General features: G+C 37.3%; 3 protein-coding genes across 3 annotated transcripts; all 3 read left to right on the top strand.

Moving 5' to 3' along the window:
* The first annotated feature begins 970 nt into the window (after positions 1 to 970).
* On the top strand, positions 971 to 8,974 carry LOC130083069 (uncharacterized). Its single transcript, XM_056248040.1, has 17 exons — positions 971 to 1,108; positions 1,225 to 1,569; positions 1,648 to 2,007; positions 2,629 to 2,730; positions 3,005 to 3,100; positions 3,200 to 3,301; positions 3,649 to 3,735; positions 6,134 to 6,295; positions 6,430 to 6,513; positions 6,613 to 6,750; positions 7,403 to 7,495; positions 7,706 to 7,789; positions 7,936 to 8,028; positions 8,099 to 8,197; positions 8,290 to 8,308; positions 8,473 to 8,527; positions 8,810 to 8,974. Exons 1-17 carry the CDS (start codon positions 1,048 to 1,050, stop codon positions 8,918 to 8,920), a joined length of 2,091 nt encoding a protein of 696 aa, XP_056104015.1. The 5' UTR covers positions 971 to 1,047; the 3' UTR covers positions 8,921 to 8,974.
* A 412-nt stretch (positions 8,975 to 9,386) lies between these two features.
* On the top strand, positions 9,387 to 12,893 carry si:dkey-33c12.3 (uncharacterized protein LOC335380 homolog). The gene is made up of 3 exons (XM_056248042.1): positions 9,387 to 10,513; positions 11,342 to 11,466; positions 11,643 to 12,893. The coding sequence occupies exons 1-3, from the start codon at positions 9,533 to 9,535 to the stop codon at positions 11,701 to 11,703; spliced, it is 1,167 nt and encodes a 388-aa protein (XP_056104017.1). The 5' UTR covers positions 9,387 to 9,532; the 3' UTR covers positions 11,704 to 12,893.
* Positions 12,894 to 13,631: 738 nt separating this feature from the next.
* mrps26 (mitochondrial ribosomal protein S26) lies at positions 13,632 to 18,824 on the top strand. The gene is made up of 4 exons (XM_056248002.1): positions 13,632 to 14,023; positions 14,203 to 14,349; positions 18,225 to 18,348; positions 18,623 to 18,824. Exons 1-4 carry the CDS (start codon positions 13,803 to 13,805, stop codon positions 18,752 to 18,754), a joined length of 624 nt encoding a protein of 207 aa, XP_056103977.1. The 5' UTR covers positions 13,632 to 13,802; the 3' UTR covers positions 18,755 to 18,824.
* Positions 18,825 to 19,437: the final 613 nt, after the last annotated feature.

Raw genomic sequence — 19,437 nt, 5'->3', positions numbered from 1 at the left:
CCATTGTTTCCGCAAATCTGCGTTCAGGGTTAAGTACATACTAGATCTCAGGTTAGATGGATTGTGATAAAATGGAGTCAGATAAAAGTTTATTTAGAATAAATTACTTTGCCACAATGAAAAGACAGTAACATGCAGTAAACCTTCACCCGCTTATTAGAAAGTCGTTGGACCGATTGGGCTGGCCTTACAAAGTGATAAACAGCAATATAATGATCAATGATGCAAACATCAATTCTACTTTAAAGCAGCTCTAAACTAGACAATAGTGTCATTCAACAGTTCAGTGTTGATAATGATCATTTCTGTTCACTTGTCTCCCAGTGAATTCACTAGTGCATACTGATGTGGAAATGATGACATTTGTTTCTGACATTTCTATTGGAAACAAAAGATGTATAGTTAATTGCAGGCACATATTGTCACAAAGATAAACATCAACTCTGGACTATGAAGTTTAGTTTTTCATATACACGTATCACTGTTTCCACAAAAATATTAAGCAAAAGAAGTGTTCTCAACATTGATAATAATAAATCTTTCTTAAACGTCAAATCAGAATGATTTCTGAAGGATCGTTTGACATTGAAGACTGAAGTAATAACTGCTGAAAATTCAGCTTTGCAATCACAGGAATAAATTACTTTTTAAAAATATATTCAAGTAGTAAACAGCTACATTTAAATTGTAATAATAGTAATTGTAATAACATTTTACAATATTACAGTGTTAACTGCATTTTAGATCGAATAAATGCAGTCTTGACGAGCATTAGGGACTTCTTTCAAAAACATTACAAAATCTCACCAACCCCAAGCTTTTGAATGGTAGAGTAGAACAAGAGTGAGCCATCAACTGAGATTAAAAGCATATTCAGCTGCTGAGTTATGGTTGTATGAAGTCAATCATGTGCATCCTTGGTCAAAGGCCATGTTGCATAACTTGAATAAAATGAAAGTAGGAAGAACTTTTGATAATGTAAGTCGGTTCTTACTAGGGCTGTTTATTTTTACTCTTAAATTCAGAGATTTTCACATCTCTGTAGATATGCGCACCTTAAACATGTTTAGAGTCTTGATATCAGCAGCAGCTCTTCTTACAACTGAAGGTAAGGATCACATGCTTTGTTCCATACTTGCTAGCATTATGTGTTTATGACTTGTGCACTGTTCTTTACTAACAGTCCCATCTGAATTGCTGTTGTTTCATGTTTTGTTTTTGAAGGGCTCTTGGTTCAAGGACCTGCTCATTCTCTGGTTGCACAACTGGGGGGTTCCATCCTCCTGCCCTGCTCTGTGGAAACCCCATTACCTGTGGAGGAGCTGGAGGTCGAGTGGAAGAAGACAGATGAAGAGGCATTAGTGCACTTGTTTCAGAACGGTGAGGACAGACCTGAGGCTCAGTATCCGTCTTACAGTGGCAGAGCACATTTTTTTCCTGAGCAGATCTTTAAAGGAAACTTTTCAATCCTGTTGGAAAATATAACAGTCGTGGACACTGGTATCTACAAATGTGTAGTTTACTTTGACCAGGATGTTGGGGAGATCCCTGTTACAATTCAACATGTGCGTAAGTATCCAATTTTAAAAGAGTCTTTAAACATGCCTATTTTGTTGTTAGAATGATTATTTGTCTTATTTATGACAGAGCGTGTAGTTGTGACAGGAGAAGATCAAATTGTGTTTGCACATGTTGGCGAGGATGTTGTTCTAAATTGCCTGGTTGACTCGCATGTTCCTCCTCAACACTTTGACGAGGTCTCATGGATGAAGGTGGACAAAAAGTCCGACATCGTCCCTGTCTTGCTTTTCCAAAATGGGACAATCTTCTCAGGATCGAATCACGAGCGTTACAGAGACAGAGCAGAGTTCTTCAGAGAAGAAATTCCCAAAGGCAACTTCTCAATGAGACTAAAAAATGTCCAGACTGCCGACAAGGGAGAATACGTGTGTGAAGTCCACGCAGAATATTCAGTGGGCTCTGCTACTGTGGAAATAGGGCGGTTGGGTAAGTCATCTGAGAAATACACTGTACCGTTTGGAAGTTTAAAAAAATGATTTTGAAAGAAATTAAGTTTTATTCTGCAAGTATGAATTAAATTGATCAAAAGTGATATCAGAGACATTTAAAATATTTCTATTTCAAATTATTGTTTCTACAAAAATATAAAGCAGTTCAATTTCTTGCTTAAGTTAAAGTACTAAAATTACTAAAACTAAAAGTTATATATTTTAAAAAAAGAAGAAAAAATAAGAAAAGTGTAAATGGAAGAAATTATTACTATTAATATTTAAACTAAAATGAAAATTAAAACCTAATTCAAAGTAATAATTAATTGTATATAAATAATACAAAAATAACTCTTCTTTTTTTATTTAAAAACATTTTCAATTTTACTGTATTTTTGCAGCCTTTACTGTATTAAAATGCCTTGTTGAACCTTAGAGATTTCTTTCAAAAACATTTAAATATAAATATTACCAGCCCAAAAACATTTTAACAGTAGTACATATGTTTATTTAATTCTATGTAGTGAAAACATTTTTTTTAATCAAATGTTATGTCCAACCGTTCTTTTTAACATGAACTAAATCTAATGCCAATAAAATCCTTGTCTCTCTCATGTAGGAATGTCTGCTCTGCACATCATTACACTGATGCTTTGCTTTATTTCCCTCTTTGTGACTTTTGTATTAAGTATTCCAGTCGCAATCTATATAAGCAGAAAAGGTAGGCCAAGCAATATGAAATATGCTTTAAAGAGTTATATTAAATGTAAATTTAAGATGTTAAACTGTGGTTCTGTTATTCTTCCACTGCATCACTGTTTATATGTAAATATCAAGTCAAGTTGTTTCAAAGCAGCTTAGAGTGATAAACGGGAAGATAATGATTGAATAATGCAAACAGAATTCAAATCTGCTGTAGAGCAACTCTTTAAAAAAAAGACAATAATAAACAGTCATACTAAATGATTGTACATGACATTTATGTTCTTCTGCAGATACTGGGACAAAGCCCATGTACATAAATTATTTGCAAGTTGTCTGTCCCAACATCTGTTTATCTATTGCATTTATTCTGTGGGGTGTAATTGAAGGTATGTGACATGAACTTCTCTAAGTCTGCATGCATTGTTTTATTTATCCATCTTTTTTTTCCTCTGATGACTTTGTTGTTTTGTTACTGCTTTTTTCAGGGTCTGTGGTTGAGGTAACAATGTGTGCAATAATTAATCTGACAAGGATCATTTTATTGTTTCTTGTGGCCCCTTATTATAATTGGAATACAAAAGTTTCTGGTATGTATATGCATTTTAATGAAAGACATTGTTTGATTGTATATTGTATTGTGTATATTCTGCAATACATTTCAAATCGCATTGTACATAAATGCATCTTATTTAGTGCTTTGGGGATCTGGGATAAACCCACAGATTTGGGGTCGAAAAAAAGAATTCTTAGTTTGCCAGAAAATTCTACAGTAATTAAAGGCGGTTAGGTTGACTATGGAATCAGCTAATATAAATGTGTAAATAACTATATGAATATGGTTTCATTTTTATTAATATCTCTAATTCATATCTAAAATTCTTAAAAATTTTAAATGTCAGGAAAGTTGTAAAAAAAATTGTTTTTGTTTTTTCAGTTAATTTTCCAGGTTTCATCCACAAAATAATTGAATATACAGGTATTCCTATTGCATATCTTCTGATTTCCACTGCATTTTGCTCAGGTAAGGCTAGTTTTAAAGTCTTAATGTAAAGAATTTATTAATTTACTATGTTAAAATACCTAAAGACCTCCTGTGGTGAAAATCAAGTTTTGCAGTTTGAAACTGCCCGTCACAAACATGTAACCAATCCCGTTAACGTGCAGGTTTTTTTTTTAGGCTTTTCCTATCATTGAGCATAAGAACACCTTTAATGGACAAGAAAAAACGGTACATATAGGTGAATTATGATGTAAATTACAATGATATGAAGAACAAACATCAACAAAAGTTAAACTTTAAAGCTAAAATCTTTCCTCTTTTGAGAATTCCATAATTTTTTTACAGAGAAAGTCCAAAACATTTATAGCTCCATTAAATCTAGCTCTACCTGCTCCTGGGACTTATCTTAAAAATCCACCTTCCATTTTCTTTTACAAGTTTGTTACTGAGTATTGACAACATTTCAAAATTGGTCATGTCTATGAGTTCATCCACATGTTCTCTTGACCACTTGCCTACCGAGGTTCTTAAAAAGTTCTTAATATCTTTATGCCCTTCTATTACTGCAATTATCAATAATTCTATAATGACTGGGAAGGTTCCATTGGCCCTTAAGACAGCGGCTATCACACCAGTTCCTAAAAAGCCTGGGTGTGATGCTGAAGGCTTATCTAACTATAGGACTATAATGAATCTACCTTTTCTGGCTAAGGTCCTTAAGTGGGTTGTTGTTGGTCAGTTACAGAAATATTTGTCCATAAATAACCTGAAACCATTTCATTCTGGATTTAGATCAGGACACAGCACCGAGACCGCTCTTGTCTGGGCCACGAATTACCTTCTCACTCACTTATGCTGACACCGGTGCTTGCAGCATTATAGTTTTGTTAGACATTAGTGCTGCTTTTGACACTGTATGTCATTCCATCCTCCCTGAAAGGATGTGTGGGTGGTTAGGCATCTCTGGTGTTGTGTTTGATTGGTTTAAATCCTATTTCACTGATAGTTTCCAAGTATGTATGTTTGGGGAAAAATAAATCTGAAGCCACACTGGTACAGCAGGGTCTCCAACAGGGGTCCGTGTTAGGGCCCATTCTGTTTACCATATATATGTTGCCTCTTGGAGAGATCATTCGAAAATTTGGTCTGGGGTTTCATTGTTATGCTGACTATACACATATATAAGTCAGTACGCACCCTGACTATAACTCTATATAACAGTTCTTACAAATTGTTTGGATGAAAGAAAATTTTCTTAAACTCAATGAGTCAAAAACTATAATTCTACTTGTTGGTATGCCGACGGCTCTGCATAAACTTTTTTTTTTTTGTAATTCCAACTGATTCCAATTCCGTATTTCCATCGTTTCAAGTGTGCAATCTTGGTGTTATTTTTGATGCACAATTGACATTCGATGCCCATATTAAAATGGTCTCAAACTGATTTTGTCCAAATCAGAAATATTGGCAGACTGACATAGAACTTCTCTCTCCTTGCCCGATGCAGAATGGCTTTTTCATGCCTTTTATTATGTCTTGGCTTTATTATTGCAATGCACTTTACTCTGGTCCTCCTGCGAATCCATTAAAAAACTGCAAAATATTCAGAATTCAACTGTATATGCCAGCATATTTCCCCTGTACTTTTATCAATTACACTGGCTTCCCATACAGACAAGTATCTATTTTGAAACTCTGATTTTAACATGTAAAGCTATTCATGGGTTTCTTCGCTCTTCTGGTTGTACTTTTCAGCAGCCCTCATTTAAATTAAAGTCTGTAGGGGAGTCGAGCAACACTGGACTGTTTTAAGAAAGCTCTTTAGACTCATATTACGTATTGTCTTTGAGTGTCTTTTTCCTTTTGCTTGTTTTTTTTGTATACTTTGTAATCTTGTTTTTTAATTGTATTACTGTTTTTATTATAATTACTCTGTGTTGTAGCGCTTTGGGTTAGAGAGAAAAGCACAATCAAATTAAAATCACATCATTAAAAACACATTATTAGCTGTTTGATAATGTAGTCAAGCCAAAGGCTAATCATATCAATTACCGTTATGTGTCCGAGAGACTAGAGAGCGATACATAAAATGCATTACCATTCGGGTACATCGACTCGTAGATAAGTGTAATTCGCTCTTCTGAATCAGTTTGTGGTTCAAACATATATAGCTGAATTAAACCATTGCGTTTACTACAGTTGACCGAGTGGATCAGATGGTGTGATTGAGTGGAGGTGGGGTCTAATTAGCATATTTATGGTATAGTTACATCCAACCATGAAGAATTTATTTCCAAAGGGAAAAAAATTTATACTTTAATGTCATTCTAATAATCAAAGATGAATTTCAATTTTGCAGAATACATTCACTGGGCCTCTATTGGATATATGTAATTCTTGTATCATCTTTCTTTTGTAGCTGTTCTTCATGATCTTTGGAATGCATCTCAGTGGAGTGAAGCTGTGCTTGTCAGTGTTGGGGTTATTCTGCTGTCATCCATGCCAGCATCTCTTCTAGCTTTAAGCCATGTTTTCTTGATACGTTTTTTTGATATTCATTTTTCCCTTCGATTTGTAACAAGTATGTAAAAATGTATTCTGTTGTATTTTTTGTGCTTTAGAAATCATCTACAATTAAATGAAGGGCATATTTCCAGATAACCACTAGGCTGCATGTTATGTGTAATGGTCATATGTGTGATTTTTGTCATGTAGACTCGTTAGGACATGTTCTCATGCAGTCAAGCAACTTTCTTCAAATGTGTCTCCTCTTCTTTAGATCATCAAGCGTTGATGAATGTAAGTAGGAGTTGTATTTATAAGTTATCCAAGATCTGTCTCTTGTTTTAGATATTTATTTACTGACAGTCATTAAAATGTGTCTGTTTTTATTTTCAGCCATGATTATAATGACATATGCTTTTGGGGGAATATCTGCTGCCATTTCATTCATAGTTCTTCCAATTCCAGCAATTCGACAGTACCTTTGTTCAAAGCTTGACAAAAATCAACTTTATGCACTTATATGGAGATGTTGTAAGTACACAAACAAATGTTTCATTTTACATGTCACAAATCAAAATGTTTATTTGTCATGTTCCATCTGGCTGGTTAGGCCGCTTAAATTGTATATTAAACCATTTCGTTGTTCAATCAGAATGGTGGTCAGAAAAAAAAATGCTTTAGGACATGGTTCTGAACCTTTTTGAATTCAAGGCCCCCCGTTGTCCACAACAATATTCAAAGGCCCCATAAATTTGCCAGTTGTTCATAATTTGGATAAGATTTGTAAAAAATAAGAGGTTGGCATAACTAGAAATGCATATCCATTCTAAAATTGGCCACAGTTTTAAGATTTACATTAATTTTCCAAGTATACAAATGACTTTTAAATGAAGCCCCCTCATATATCAAGGTTTTCCAAGACCTTGAAAATCCTGGTTCTTCAGAGACAAAAAAAAAAAAGAGGACTGAATTAAAATAAGAAATATCTTGACTTTAAGTCATTTTAGCTAATTTTAATGACATTTTAAGTCATCTTAAGGTCCCCCCAGTGGGCCCAAGGCCCTTGATTGAGAACCACAGCTTTAGGACAAGTAAATAATTACTTGTCCCCCCCTAAATTATATTTGTTAAAGTAAAATGCTGGCTGCATCAATGATGATCTTTCTGTCTCTCGCTATCCTAGATTTAGTTTGGGTAACCGTTATGGTTGTCACGCTCATCGGACATAGTGCATTTATTTTATATTATCTGAACAAGATTCTGGAGTATACTAACGGTAAGTTGGTTAAAAATTTTAGCCAAATCAGTTGCCCTATTCATTTTGAAAAAACAAAACAAATTGCTTGCATTGTTACTTAAATGTTTTGTTTGGGTTATGCTAATATATCATCCAAATATTTTCTTACATTTTTTTGTTAGCTTTTATGGTATAGTATGGCTTTCCAGCAATTGCAACCTGACTATTATAATGTGTTATTGATCATAGAGCGTTTTGGATGGATCTTTGTCACAGTTCTGCTCCACGTCTTGACTGCGATTGCACCCTCGCGATTCCACAGAACAGTTCCTGGTAACAAATGAGGATAAGAAAGTCAAGAAACATTCAGATTTTTGGTTACTTTGTGGCAATAGAATTTGTAAACATTTTCAATGAATCAGTAGGGCATAAAAATGCATCCTAATTCTGCAGTAATTCTTACATTTCCTCTTTTGCAGATGTCATTTACACTACTTTGTTCATGTATGGGGTGGCAGGCCTGCCAGTGGTCAACTCTGTTTCTCTTGCCACAGAATTAATACTGCAAGTGTGTAAGTGTCAACACCCAAACAATATTTTTGTATGGTTCTGTTGGAGAGAGCACTAAATTCTTCTGTTTAGACAAGGGAGAGAGAACAATTGATGATCTGCGTGTTATAGTGCTGCCATTTGAAAGCATTATGTCTGGTGTGTGGCTGGTTTTACAGATCCATGCATACTGTAAGTTTCATTGGTATATTTTAAATCATTTGTAATAGCTGTTAATGTTAATGACACCGCTCACTGTCATTGTCTTTACTCTTGATTTACAGGGAAAGGTGCAGGGAGAGAGTAAGTTTACATTTTTCCTTAATTTCTTTTTTTAAATTTGACCTGCAGGATTTGAAGCCAGCAGTATATGATGACCCAGTAATGGAACTTTTTCACAGCTAAAGTTTATTAGTAGGCCATTATTTTGCATTGCTTAATTGCTGTGTTAATTGATTGTCTTTCAGAGTAGTGAAGGAGCTGAATGTGCTGAGGGACTTTGCGGCACAGTGCACACCACAGGTAACTGTTTTAGAGGCCGACTATTTGATAGCAAAGAGTACAAGTCACAGGTTTATGTTGTTTAGTTTACTACTTAGTTGTTCTGTAACAAAAGTAAGGGACTAAAATAATGTTAAACGCTTTTTAAAAGCATGTTATTGCATTGCTGTAATATGGGTTATCCTAATATCTTGGCTCTGATGCCAAAATCTAGTGGAAAAACTCCTAAATGGGGAACTTAACTTATAATGCTCTTAACATTTATCCTATAAATCCTGAAATAAATGTGTGTGTTCATTACAGGAAGGAGACTTTGGTGCATCAGTTAATTTCTCAGAGATTCACCTTTCTGAAACTCAAAGATGTCAGCCAGAGGAGGCACCATTCCTGGGAGAGCGAGAACTAGAGGTTTAAAATCTTAGTTTTAGCAATAACACAATGTATGATGAGCTATAATGTTAACATTCCTGTACTAACTTTATTTAATTGTATATATTTCAATAGAAAAATCAAGCATTATTGTACAACTAAATGTGGTTTTGCTGATTCTTTGAGTAATGAATTGTATAAATAATTGCATATGAAAAACTTACCTTTACATTATTGTTTATTTCCATATTTGCATGGATTTCTTTAAAATATGTTTCACACACAGATTCATATAGCCATTTGAATAACATTTCAAACTGAAAATATGCAGATAGACCCTATAATAAAAATATATAAATCAGCCCTTCCTCCTGATATGCTACTCCAGCTAAAAAAGAAACACAAAACCAATCAGCAGCATCATGACACTGCTGAGCTGTTGATTGGCTGAGCTTCTGTGTGTGTGGAGAGAGTGTGTATGTGTGTCCTGTATAAAGCAGACTGCTCTGCAGTATTTCTGAACTGGTGCAGTGCCGGTTCATCTCCACTAATGGTGTGCAGAACAAGGGGGACTTAAAAAGAAAAACTTCTTCAACCAACAAAACATTAACATCATTTGAAAACCAAACCAAAAAAAACAACAAAAAATCCTGCATCATGAGCTTTGACCCATTTATCTCCTCCTCCCTCTCCCGGAGAAGGGAACATTCCTACTCCAGTACCACCACCTATCGGCTCTCCCGGGGGCCCTTGTCTTCCTCCAGGTGGCCGATGCGCTTGGAGCCTCTGCAGCGCTGGGAGCAGAGCGACCTGAGTCAGGTGACCGTGGGGAACACCGAGCTGTTAGACCTGCGGGCCCAAGAACGAGAGCAGCTGGTGGGTCTAAACAACCGCTTTGCGTCCTACATTGACAAGGTTCGACACCTCGAGCAGCAAAACCGGGCTCTGCTCCTGCAGCTGGAGGCCCTGCGGCGCAGGCAGAGTCAGCCGTCCCGCTTGCAGCAGCTCTACCTGCAGGAAGTACGGGGCCTCAGGGAGCAGCTGCACCAGGAGGCCCAGGCTAAAGCGCGCATGGAGGCACAGAGGGAGGCATTGCGGGAGGCGCACGCACAGCTGCACGAGCGCTGGGAGGAAGAGGCACGGCTGCGTAGCCGGGCCGAGGCGGACCTGCAGAGGTTTCGAGAGGAGGCAGGCCAAGCCGCTCTCTGCAGCTGTGATGCGGAGGCCAGCGTTGTCTCCCTAGCACAGGAGGTGGACTTCCTGAAGCAAGTGTTTGCCGAGGAGCAGGAGGGGCTGAGGGTCCAGCTACAGGTCGCCAGCCTCAGCGTGGAGCTGGACACAAGCAGACCGGACCTGTCGGCCGCTCTGAGAGAGATCCGAGCGCAGTATGAGACCTTGGCTGGACGCAACATGCAAACCGCCGAGGCTTGGTTCCAGGGGAAGGTGGCGAGCGCAGTGGAGCTGACAGATAAGCAGGAGGAGGCTGTGCGCTTGGTACGCGAGGAGACCACCGAGTACCGGCGGCTACTGCAGTCCCGTTCAGCTGAGGTCGAAGCACTGAGGAATGTCATCGATTCACTGAATGCACAACTAGGGGAACAAGAGGAGACGCAGAACACCGAGGTCACCAAATACCAGGTATAGGTCACTGGCAGTAGTTAATCATAATTGCAACACGTGCAATATAACCAAATAAATGCCTCTGTAGAGACACTGAAAAAAAAAGCAATGTCATTCTGATATTGACTGCAGAAACATCATAGATAAAAGAGAAGATTAATACAAACGTAAAATAAATGGAACAAACTTTATTTGTATTTAGGGGCACAATACTCAGACAAAACGTGCAAAAAAATTACCTTTAGGGGTACAACAGCTGGTCACTGAGGCTGTACACTTAAAGGGACAACTTTGTACCGTATCTACCTATAAAATATGCATATTAATATGTACCCCTAAGGTACTACTGTGATAATTTTACAGACAAAAAGGTTTAAAGTTGTCCCTTTAAGGGTACTGCCCCAGGGTACTGATTTTTTTTGCACATTTTCTCTGTCTAGTCTTTGTGCTTCCCCACAAGGAAACATATTCCTGAGTCTCTGTGTCAGTTTCATCATTTAAGTCTTTACATAAGTCAGTGTGCTGACCTTTGCTGTTCTACAGATTCAACATTGATTTAATACTATTTCTGCTGTGCTTTTGTCATTGTAATGTCCAAACGATAGTTGCAGAAATGTTACTGATGCTGACTCATTCCATCAGTGCTGAGTCATGACTGACACACTAAGTAGAACAAATGAGACTGACTCTAGAGGAAAAAGGTATTGCTGAGCTAAATCTGTTAGATCTATCTATGATGCTACTACTCTGTATCTCTGGCACAAGTCCAGTATGAAGGAATGTTTCTTTCAGTTAATCATTCAGGCATGAATTGATGCTTTGAGATTTTCTCTCAATAACTTCTAGGGGAGGATAAGTGACCTAGAGAGCGACATTACTGATGCGAAAGAGGAAATGTCACGCTATTTGCGGGAGTATCAAGATCTGCTTAACGTGAAGATGGCTTTGGATGTTGAAATTGCAGCTTACAGGTAATATTCTTGACAGAAGGACACCTGTAGTTTCTTTAATCAGAGTCGCAGCTAATTCAAAAATAGAATCACAAATATGGGAGTACTAACTTGAATTAAGTAACTTGGATGGTATATCACAAATGGGTATTGATGTGTAGTTTGTTTTGAACTGACCTTCATTTTTGCCTTAACAGGAAACTCCTGGAGGGAGAAGAAATTCGATTTACATATTCCACCCTCCCAGCCCTTGCCTAACTCCCTAAAACACAAAATCCTAATAACTCACATTCATCATTTTCATATTTTGAATACCGGTGAGGGAGAGACCCACTTTAAGATCCTAAAAAACTAACCTACAACATCATCCCCCAGATTCAAACATTGATACAGGTGAATAACCTACTTTTTCTCTCCAAAAACAACTAAACTGGACCCACCATTTATGACCCTCTTTGTCAAAATCACATCCATAACCATTGTTTTAACCTCCGATCCTAGTTCTTTATTAGTTACTTGCACCCAAATTACACCATCCAACCATGAAACTAAGCCTCAGCATATCATTGCTTTCAAGTCAGACGAGCCCTTGTGTCACACAAGAGGTACACATAAGGAGGTCCCCCTTCTTCTTTACACTAGAAATGGAAAAATGATGACCACCTTGGAGACATCGCTAGGGGCAGCACTCACTCAGCCAGAGCTCAGTGTCATGTTGGCCGATTCTCATGGAGAACCATAGAAGGTTCCACTTCAAGAACACGGTTCTGCAAATAAATCCATTTAAATTTTCACTAAATTGTAACTTCTTTGTTCGATTCCCAGGACCCATTGAGCATCTGATTCACCAATGATCCCCTATATGCAAACTTTTAACCAATTGTTTGTTGAGGTGAATCGCTGTTTGATCTCAGCTAGCTTTGGATGCTAGGAATAGACTAAAGCCAATTTGTTCATTTGAAATTAGACCAAGAATCAGCCATCAGGACACTGTCCACCATCCCTGGCTCTTTATATTATATGTAGTTAGTGCAACAGTTATGTTTTAGCTATGTTAGTTAGGTTAGAATGTATTATTTTTAGTAAACGTTGTAGTAGCATTACATTTAGTTTGCTATCTGTCTGTGTTCTGCTTCTCATATTTTTGTTTTGTTGAGGATATTTGATTATTTTGCTTTAGCATTTACAGTGTTTGACATGATAAAAGCATGACTGAAAAATCAAGAGTAGAAATAATAAAAGCTCTAGAACTGGAGTTTTTAGACTCGTGGTTAAAATACAACTGCTCTCATCTGCTTTTGTTGTGTCATCTCAGTTATAATGTTAGTCAATTATCAGTAATTTGAAAATGAACAAGAAACCGAGTCTGTTTATGACAGTCTCTGAACTGAATGGTGCTGTATGTTTGTACCTAAAAACACGCTGAATAAAGCAACAGTACCTCTTCTGCTGTGTGTTTGAGTGAGAGCCTGTGCGCAATACAGTCAGAAACTTGCTCATTAAAACCTCTTTGGAATATTTATGCTGGATTTAATGGATACTCATGTTTTAAATTAATGCTGAACGACTCGAACTGGCTTCTTTTAGTTCAATCAAGAACATGCCAAGTGGTTCTTTTATTTTTAGTGAACAAAACCATTATAAATCAGCCAGAGCGGTTTTGTCATGTCCAATAAAAATAATAATAATAATTTAAATAATAATAATAATATATATATATATATATATATATATATATATATATATATATATATATATATTTTTTTTTTTTTTTTTTTATCTCAATTATGATTTAGTATATAATTTGTATGTCATAATTGTGATGTGGTGGAAATGGCCTTCCATATAAATAAGTCTCTCAGTATTAGTGGCTGTTCATAACACATTGTGTAAAGATTATGCGTTTTTGTCAGTGGTGTTAAGACCACCTGATTACCTTAACTTACCGTAGTTTATGCCGCCTCCAACCGCTTTTGTTTCTTCCTCAGAAGTAGGCTAGAACATTTAATAGACCGTTAAGGAACATAAACCATTAAGATGAAATAGAATCGATACAGTATCATTAATTACCTCACGATCTCCATCCAGTTATTGACCGCGTTCGCAGACAGTTCTGTTTATTTCCAGCGCGCGGCAGTAGAGAGCGCTTTGCGTTCAGCTCAGCCGTGACTAAATAGAGTGAAGAAACATCTTCCGTGGTTAAAGTTCAAGAACATGGCGGCCTATGTGAAAATGCTCAATGTTATATAGTCATGCTGGAATCTGTTGCTTGCTTGTAGTATATTCAATCATTAATTATTTTAGGTTTTAATTGTATAGACGCTTACCGTTAATTATAACTATATATAATCTTCAACATGTTGCGGGCTTTATCGCGGTGTCATGATCCTGTAGTCCGTCTTCTCGCTCCTCGCAATACAGTTTTGATCGAAACTGTCAGGGGAAGAAAATCTCGCACAGACCCCAAAGCGAAGTCAAAATTGGGCCGAATCAAGACTCCCCCTCCCGTGGATCCAGTGGAAATGGTTGTATTAAAGGAGCGTTTCACTGAGTACAATTTGATCCTAAGAGCCCTGCGGTAAGATTGCATGACATTAAATCATAAAACTGATTATTATTTCCAGGCATGATTATGATGACTAGTGAATGTAGATCTGTGATTACCAAGGTCACTCTACCCCTCTAATTGTCTCTTTATTATTACTTTTGCCGTTTGAGATTGTCGAATTGACATACTTGAACATTTTATGCATGTAGACTTGAGTTCAAGGAGCAGGTGTTGAGGAAGAAATATGAAGATGAGGTTGGTTCCGCAGCAGAGGAGAGAAGTAAAAGGGAGGCTGAAGAGCATCGGTCATTAATGGCCTGGAATGATGCTGAAAACCTCAGATTACGTCAAATACGGTGAGTCATTTAGATGTGATCCTGTGCGATATCACATATCAGATATGTTATGTAGGTCATGAGGGGATGAGTTCTGGCTGGGATATACTTAAAGGGATAGTTAGGGCTGGGTATCTTAACAAAATTTCCGATACCGATACCTTGACTTCGATACCGGCTCCTGGACGATATTTGTTTCGATACCAATTTTCAGGAAATCCGTTTTAACAATATTACATTACCTAATTTTTCTTTTCTTTCAGTTAGTTGACTTTTTTACGCTCATATTTTGAGTCTGTAAAAAAGCACTAATGCTAAAGTTTTCTATGTTTCCTAATCATTTAACAATATGTATTCTTTACCTCAATGAGCTCAAAACAATGAAACTGAATGAAAATTAATTGAAATGCATTACACAGTCACCTCTGATAACCGATCACTCTAAATTGTCATTTAGACACATGCATTTACTGTAAAGCTGCTTTGAAACGATATGTTTTGTGAAAAATGCTATACAAATAAATGTGAATTGAATTAAATATAGGCTAATGGGGTGCGGGATATATGCCTCACGCTCAGCACACATAAAGCTTGCCGCAAAGCACTGGGGAAAGTATCCATAATGATTATGGATGTGTCGGGAAAAAATAGCAAGGAGATATTTACATTTTTTATTAATAAACAAGTGTTTACTGAGTGTGTTGGCTGCAAAGAATATGGCGATGTTGACTCGTCATTCCTGCATGAACACGCACGTGCGCCTATATGAATTATATAATCAAGCTATTTATTTCGTTTAAAAGTAGACATATTTTAACCGTCTAGGCCTATTTCTCATGTCTGTGAGTCAAGGTCCTATACGCTGAGTTTCGGTTCATTTGTGACGCGATCCAGTTCTTGCAGTCGAAGATGGATAAACTTTCTACTCTCAAGTGTATTCTGTGCGCTTTTAAGTGCCTTATCAGAGTTGAGTTGTCGGTCTTGGCAGCAATTATCTTGTCGAAAATATTGCATTGCGTGCTTCTGGCATCGAGTGTGGTTGGGAATCTGGGTTGGGACGGTTGGGCCGCTCTCACACACACACACACACACACACACACACACTACAGCCTCACGTGCGACAAACCACGTCTCTCTGGGCAACCGCGTAAACTAACGTTATTGTTTTTCCGCCACAGCCAATCATGCTGCATGCTTTTTGCTTCACTGACGTTGACTAGATTAACCCCTTAGGTATCGAAATTTGGTACCGAAAAACAAGACATGTTTCGATACTCGGTAGTATCGAGGCAATTCAGTCGGTACCTAAAAAGTATCGAACTCCATACCCAACCCTAGGGATAGTTCACCCTAAAATTAGAATTAAGTCATCATTTACTCACCCTGGTGTTGTTCTAATGCCGTATGCCCTTCTTTTATAGACCTCAAAAGAAGAATTAAAAAAAAAATGTCCCACTCATATTCATCCTTATAATGTCAGTAAATACAACCTGAATCAAGCTTTTTTTTTAAAGACACGAAAGTATCACAGAATGAACCCATGCGACACGTGTTGTATATTCCAAGTGTTCTTGGCAGACTGATCTCATGAAATGGCGTATGTATGACACGGCAATTCGTATTTCCATTTTTGGCGTGCTATCAACACGCATAATCGCTTTTCAGCGTGTTTATCAATGCTTTGACTTAACGTTACATTACTGTATAAATATATGACCTACCCAAACCCCGTCCCTAAACCTACCCGTCACTGGGGTTAATACCATTTATGAGTCTTCCCCTACCATCCTAGGAAAAAAAATATCGCTCCCCAGATGTAGATCTACATTTTGCTTCGTTTCGCTCGGACATTTAACGCCGTGTACATACACGCGGAATCACTCGGACATTTAACGGCGTAGACATACACGCAAAAGATGACGGTTCGTTTCGGCGTGGACACACACGCGGACAGCTCAAAATGCGCATAGATAACACGCCACATGACTTGAAAGTGGTGTGTATGTTTACGCAAAGTCATGATGCCATGTTGGTTCTTGGGGTATATGATAAGGTTTGGTGAAAAACTAAATTAAATTTAATGTATTATTTAATACAATTCTTGACCTTGGCCTTTGGTCTTCTCTTATTAGCATCGCAGTTCACTTCGACTCGCCCCGAAAAAGCACACTAGTTGTGAAAATCAAGATGAACAAAAACAAGACATAAAATACAACCCATGTACCTTGTTTTTCTTGATTTCTCACAAGTTGTGTGCTTTTTCTGGGTGAGTCACTAGTGCCGCAGTTCACACACTGAACTGTGGCACTAATAGCGTCTCACACATCGTGCAGCCGTGTAGAGAAGACCAACGGCCAATGTCAAGAATTTTGTTAAAGCTGCAGTCCGTAAATTTTTTTGAGTTAAAAATATCCAAAATAATAATAATAAACATAATCATCCAGTGTTCAAAAATATCTGCTTACCTTTTCTCGATTCAAAACGGTTAGCTTGTACTGGTGGGTTTCCGTGGGAAATTCGAGCATGTCTTTGGGTCATTACGCCACATCTGTACACACGAAGAAGGAGCCCCGGCAAGCAGGCTATATTGCGTGTGATCATGTTGGAGGTGGACATTTTTAGCCTTTTCTCACAGCACAATAATTAAAATTATGGCGAATCTAGAAAGGAATCGACAATCACCAGTGACAACTGTAGATTCAACAGTTGTAAAACCAAAAAGAATTCGGACTTCTGAGTGGGTAGAGAAAAAAAGAGACTGCAACCGTGCCCTCGCGAAAACAAGAATAAACATCGGCAGGGCTTTTGAAAGATGGCGTGAACTTGAAGGGGTTCAAAACGCACGCAGAGACAGCTTTTTTTCTGCTGGACAGGTAAGGCATTTCAATAGTTCGTGTAACGGCAGCACACTTGTTCTCTTAATTCACGCAGTTACGGAGTTTCCTTTGTTGTTGCTTTTTTCGTTTTGCTATTAGTAAAAGCTACTGTTTGACATAAGATAAGTGATCGTTATATTTAAACAGCAATAATTTACTTCAATGATTTTTTCCCCCATAGTTGATCAAAACAAAAGTGGATGTTTCTTACTTGTTCAGATGACATTTTCTTGTGAAAATTCTTATGCTGGTCATACTTCCAAAACGTAGAATCTGTGATTCTGAATGCCAGTCACAGTATCCACACCGGAGCGGTGATTGACTGACGCGCACTCTCCTCAAAACAATGTGTTCATCCGCGCTGTTTCATGCCAATGTACAACTCACGTAAAGTTGATAATTCCGCGAATCACTGCAGTTACAGATTTCGAACAGAGATGGCGACAAAGAGGAAAAAGCTACGGACTGTAGCTTTAAATAATGCATTACATTTTTGTTTGTTTTTCACCAAACCCTATCATATACCCCCCGAACACTTGGAATATATAATACATGGGGTCATTCTGTGATACTTTTCCATCTTTTTCAAAAAGCTTGATGCTGGTCGCTATTCACTGCCATTATAAGGACGAGAGCGAGTGTGAATTTATTTAAAATTCTGCTTTTTGGTGAGTAAATTCTAAGTGTGCGCTACAGTTTTATCGTCTGCCGCTTTAAATGTGTGAGCTCTTTAAATCAGGATGGATTCTAATTGGCTGTCAGTGTTTTTATGTAAAAATAAAACACGTTCTAAAAAGTTATTCTATATCGTTTCTCTGTGCCATTATTTTTATTGTAGTGGTGTGGACTATTCTTAGCTTTTTTAGAACTATATCCTTATCAATATAGTTCTCATTCTTGGTGTGAACGGGCCTTTAGCATTAAATGCCCCTCTGATTCGTTTGTAGTACTGCGAGACGCAGTCGGATACACCGCATTTTGTTGCTGATTAAAATGGATGTGTATCATCTGGTCTTCCAGAGTGCAGCGCGTGCAGAAGGAGACTGAAGCCGCGGAACTGAAGAGGAGAGAAGCAGTCCTCTTACACCAGCAAGAGCTGGAGGACTACATTAAAGAGAAAGAAAGACAAATTCTTCAACTACAGGTGAATCTTTCAGTACCGTGCAATGAAAGAATGCAACAGAACAAAATATAGACCTCTGAAAAAGACTGTATATTGTACATACATTTTGTCCAAGTTTAAACTAAGAATGAGTTGTATTGGCATGCTTTAATTTATTTGATATATTTCTTGAAAATGATGTTTATTATTATTGTGCGGTTAATAAGTACATTTGTTAAATAAGGTTTTTTTTTTTTTAGAGGTGGGTGGGAGGGAGGATGGTTTTATGATTCAACCCTTTGCATTCATGTTTCAGGAAGAGGCAAAGGACTTCATCACAATGGACAATCTAGATGAACGGATTGAAGAGGCTCTTGACAACCCGAAAAACTACAATTTTGCCATTGATAAAGAAGGACGTGTTGTCAAACGGACAGCGATACAGTGATAAATACACAATTTAAAGAACAAAAATACCTATGTACATAAAATATACACTGTCAGTGATATGGTTTAAACTGTTTGTTTGGACAATTTTCTTTTGTCTCAAAATTGATTCACATGAGTTCTTTGTCCTCTGACCCTCTAAGTGTTATGAGAGAGTCAGTGGATGTAGTGAGTGATATCTTTGTGTGTGCATGTACTATGTGAGAAACTCATTTTCAAAATGTCTAAAATATACCAAACTCTCTTGGAAGTGATTTGTTCATTAGTTAAAGTGAATGCAACAACGTATGTCTTAATTGGCATCTAAAAATACCAAAAAAATTCCTGTAAGGGGTGTGGTGTTTAGTAAATTCATCATACCTTAAATGTAGAAAAAAGGAACTTACTACAGTGGATAATTTTGTCTCTGTCTGTCTACCTACTACCTTTTTAAATCTAGTTTAAAATCAAAAGTATTGTATCGAACAGATGAAGATGAGAGTATAGAGAAAGAAGGACAAAAGAGAGGTAGAAGAGACAAAGCAGAAGTGAGCAATTAATATTTATGGTGGAAACTTACACCCTCTTAAAAATACATTATCATATACATTGATCATTTTGGATACAGCAACATGTTAGCAATAGACTATGGACAGGTTTCATTTAGAAGTGAAGTTCCCTATGCCATAGTGATGAGTGCTTTTT

This window comes from Rhinichthys klamathensis, unplaced genomic scaffold (genome assembly GCF_029890125.1).
Source record: "Rhinichthys klamathensis goyatoka isolate OS25496 unplaced genomic scaffold, OSU_Roscu_1.1 h1tg000053l_1, whole genome shotgun sequence".
In the NCBI taxonomy this organism is placed as follows: domain Eukaryota; kingdom Metazoa; phylum Chordata; class Actinopteri; order Cypriniformes; family Leuciscidae; genus Rhinichthys; species Rhinichthys klamathensis.
This window is presented reverse-complemented; position numbering and strand designations above follow the sequence as displayed.

Excerpts from the sequence above, each read along its gene's own strand:
- LOC130083069 (XM_056248040.1), top strand. The coding sequence starts at position 1,048 with ATGCGCACCTTAAACATGTTTAGAGTCTTGATATCAGCAGCAGCTCTT. Across the intron at positions 7,790-7,935 it reads ATTCCACAGAACAGTTCCTG|ATGTCATTTACACTACTTTG; the intron begins GTAACAAATGAG and ends CCTCTTTTGCAG. Across the intron at positions 8,528-8,809 it reads CGGCACAGTGCACACCACAG|GAAGGAGACTTTGGTGCATC; the intron begins GTAACTGTTTTA and ends TGTTCATTACAG.
- si:dkey-33c12.3 (XM_056248042.1), top strand. The coding sequence starts at position 9,533 with ATGAGCTTTGACCCATTTATCTCCTCCTCCCTCTCCCGGAGAAGGGAA. Across the intron at positions 10,514-11,341 it reads CCGAGGTCACCAAATACCAG|GGGAGGATAAGTGACCTAGA; the intron begins GTATAGGTCACT and ends AATAACTTCTAG. Across the intron at positions 11,467-11,642 it reads GTTGAAATTGCAGCTTACAG|GAAACTCCTGGAGGGAGAAG; the intron begins GTAATATTCTTG and ends TTGCCTTAACAG.
- mrps26 (XM_056248002.1), top strand. The coding sequence starts at position 13,803 with ATGTTGCGGGCTTTATCGCGGTGTCATGATCCTGTAGTCCGTCTTCTC. Across the intron at positions 14,024-14,202 it reads TTGATCCTAAGAGCCCTGCG|ACTTGAGTTCAAGGAGCAGG; the intron begins GTAAGATTGCAT and ends TTATGCATGTAG. Across the intron at positions 14,350-18,224 it reads CTCAGATTACGTCAAATACG|AGTGCAGCGCGTGCAGAAGG; the intron begins GTGAGTCATTTA and ends CTGGTCTTCCAG.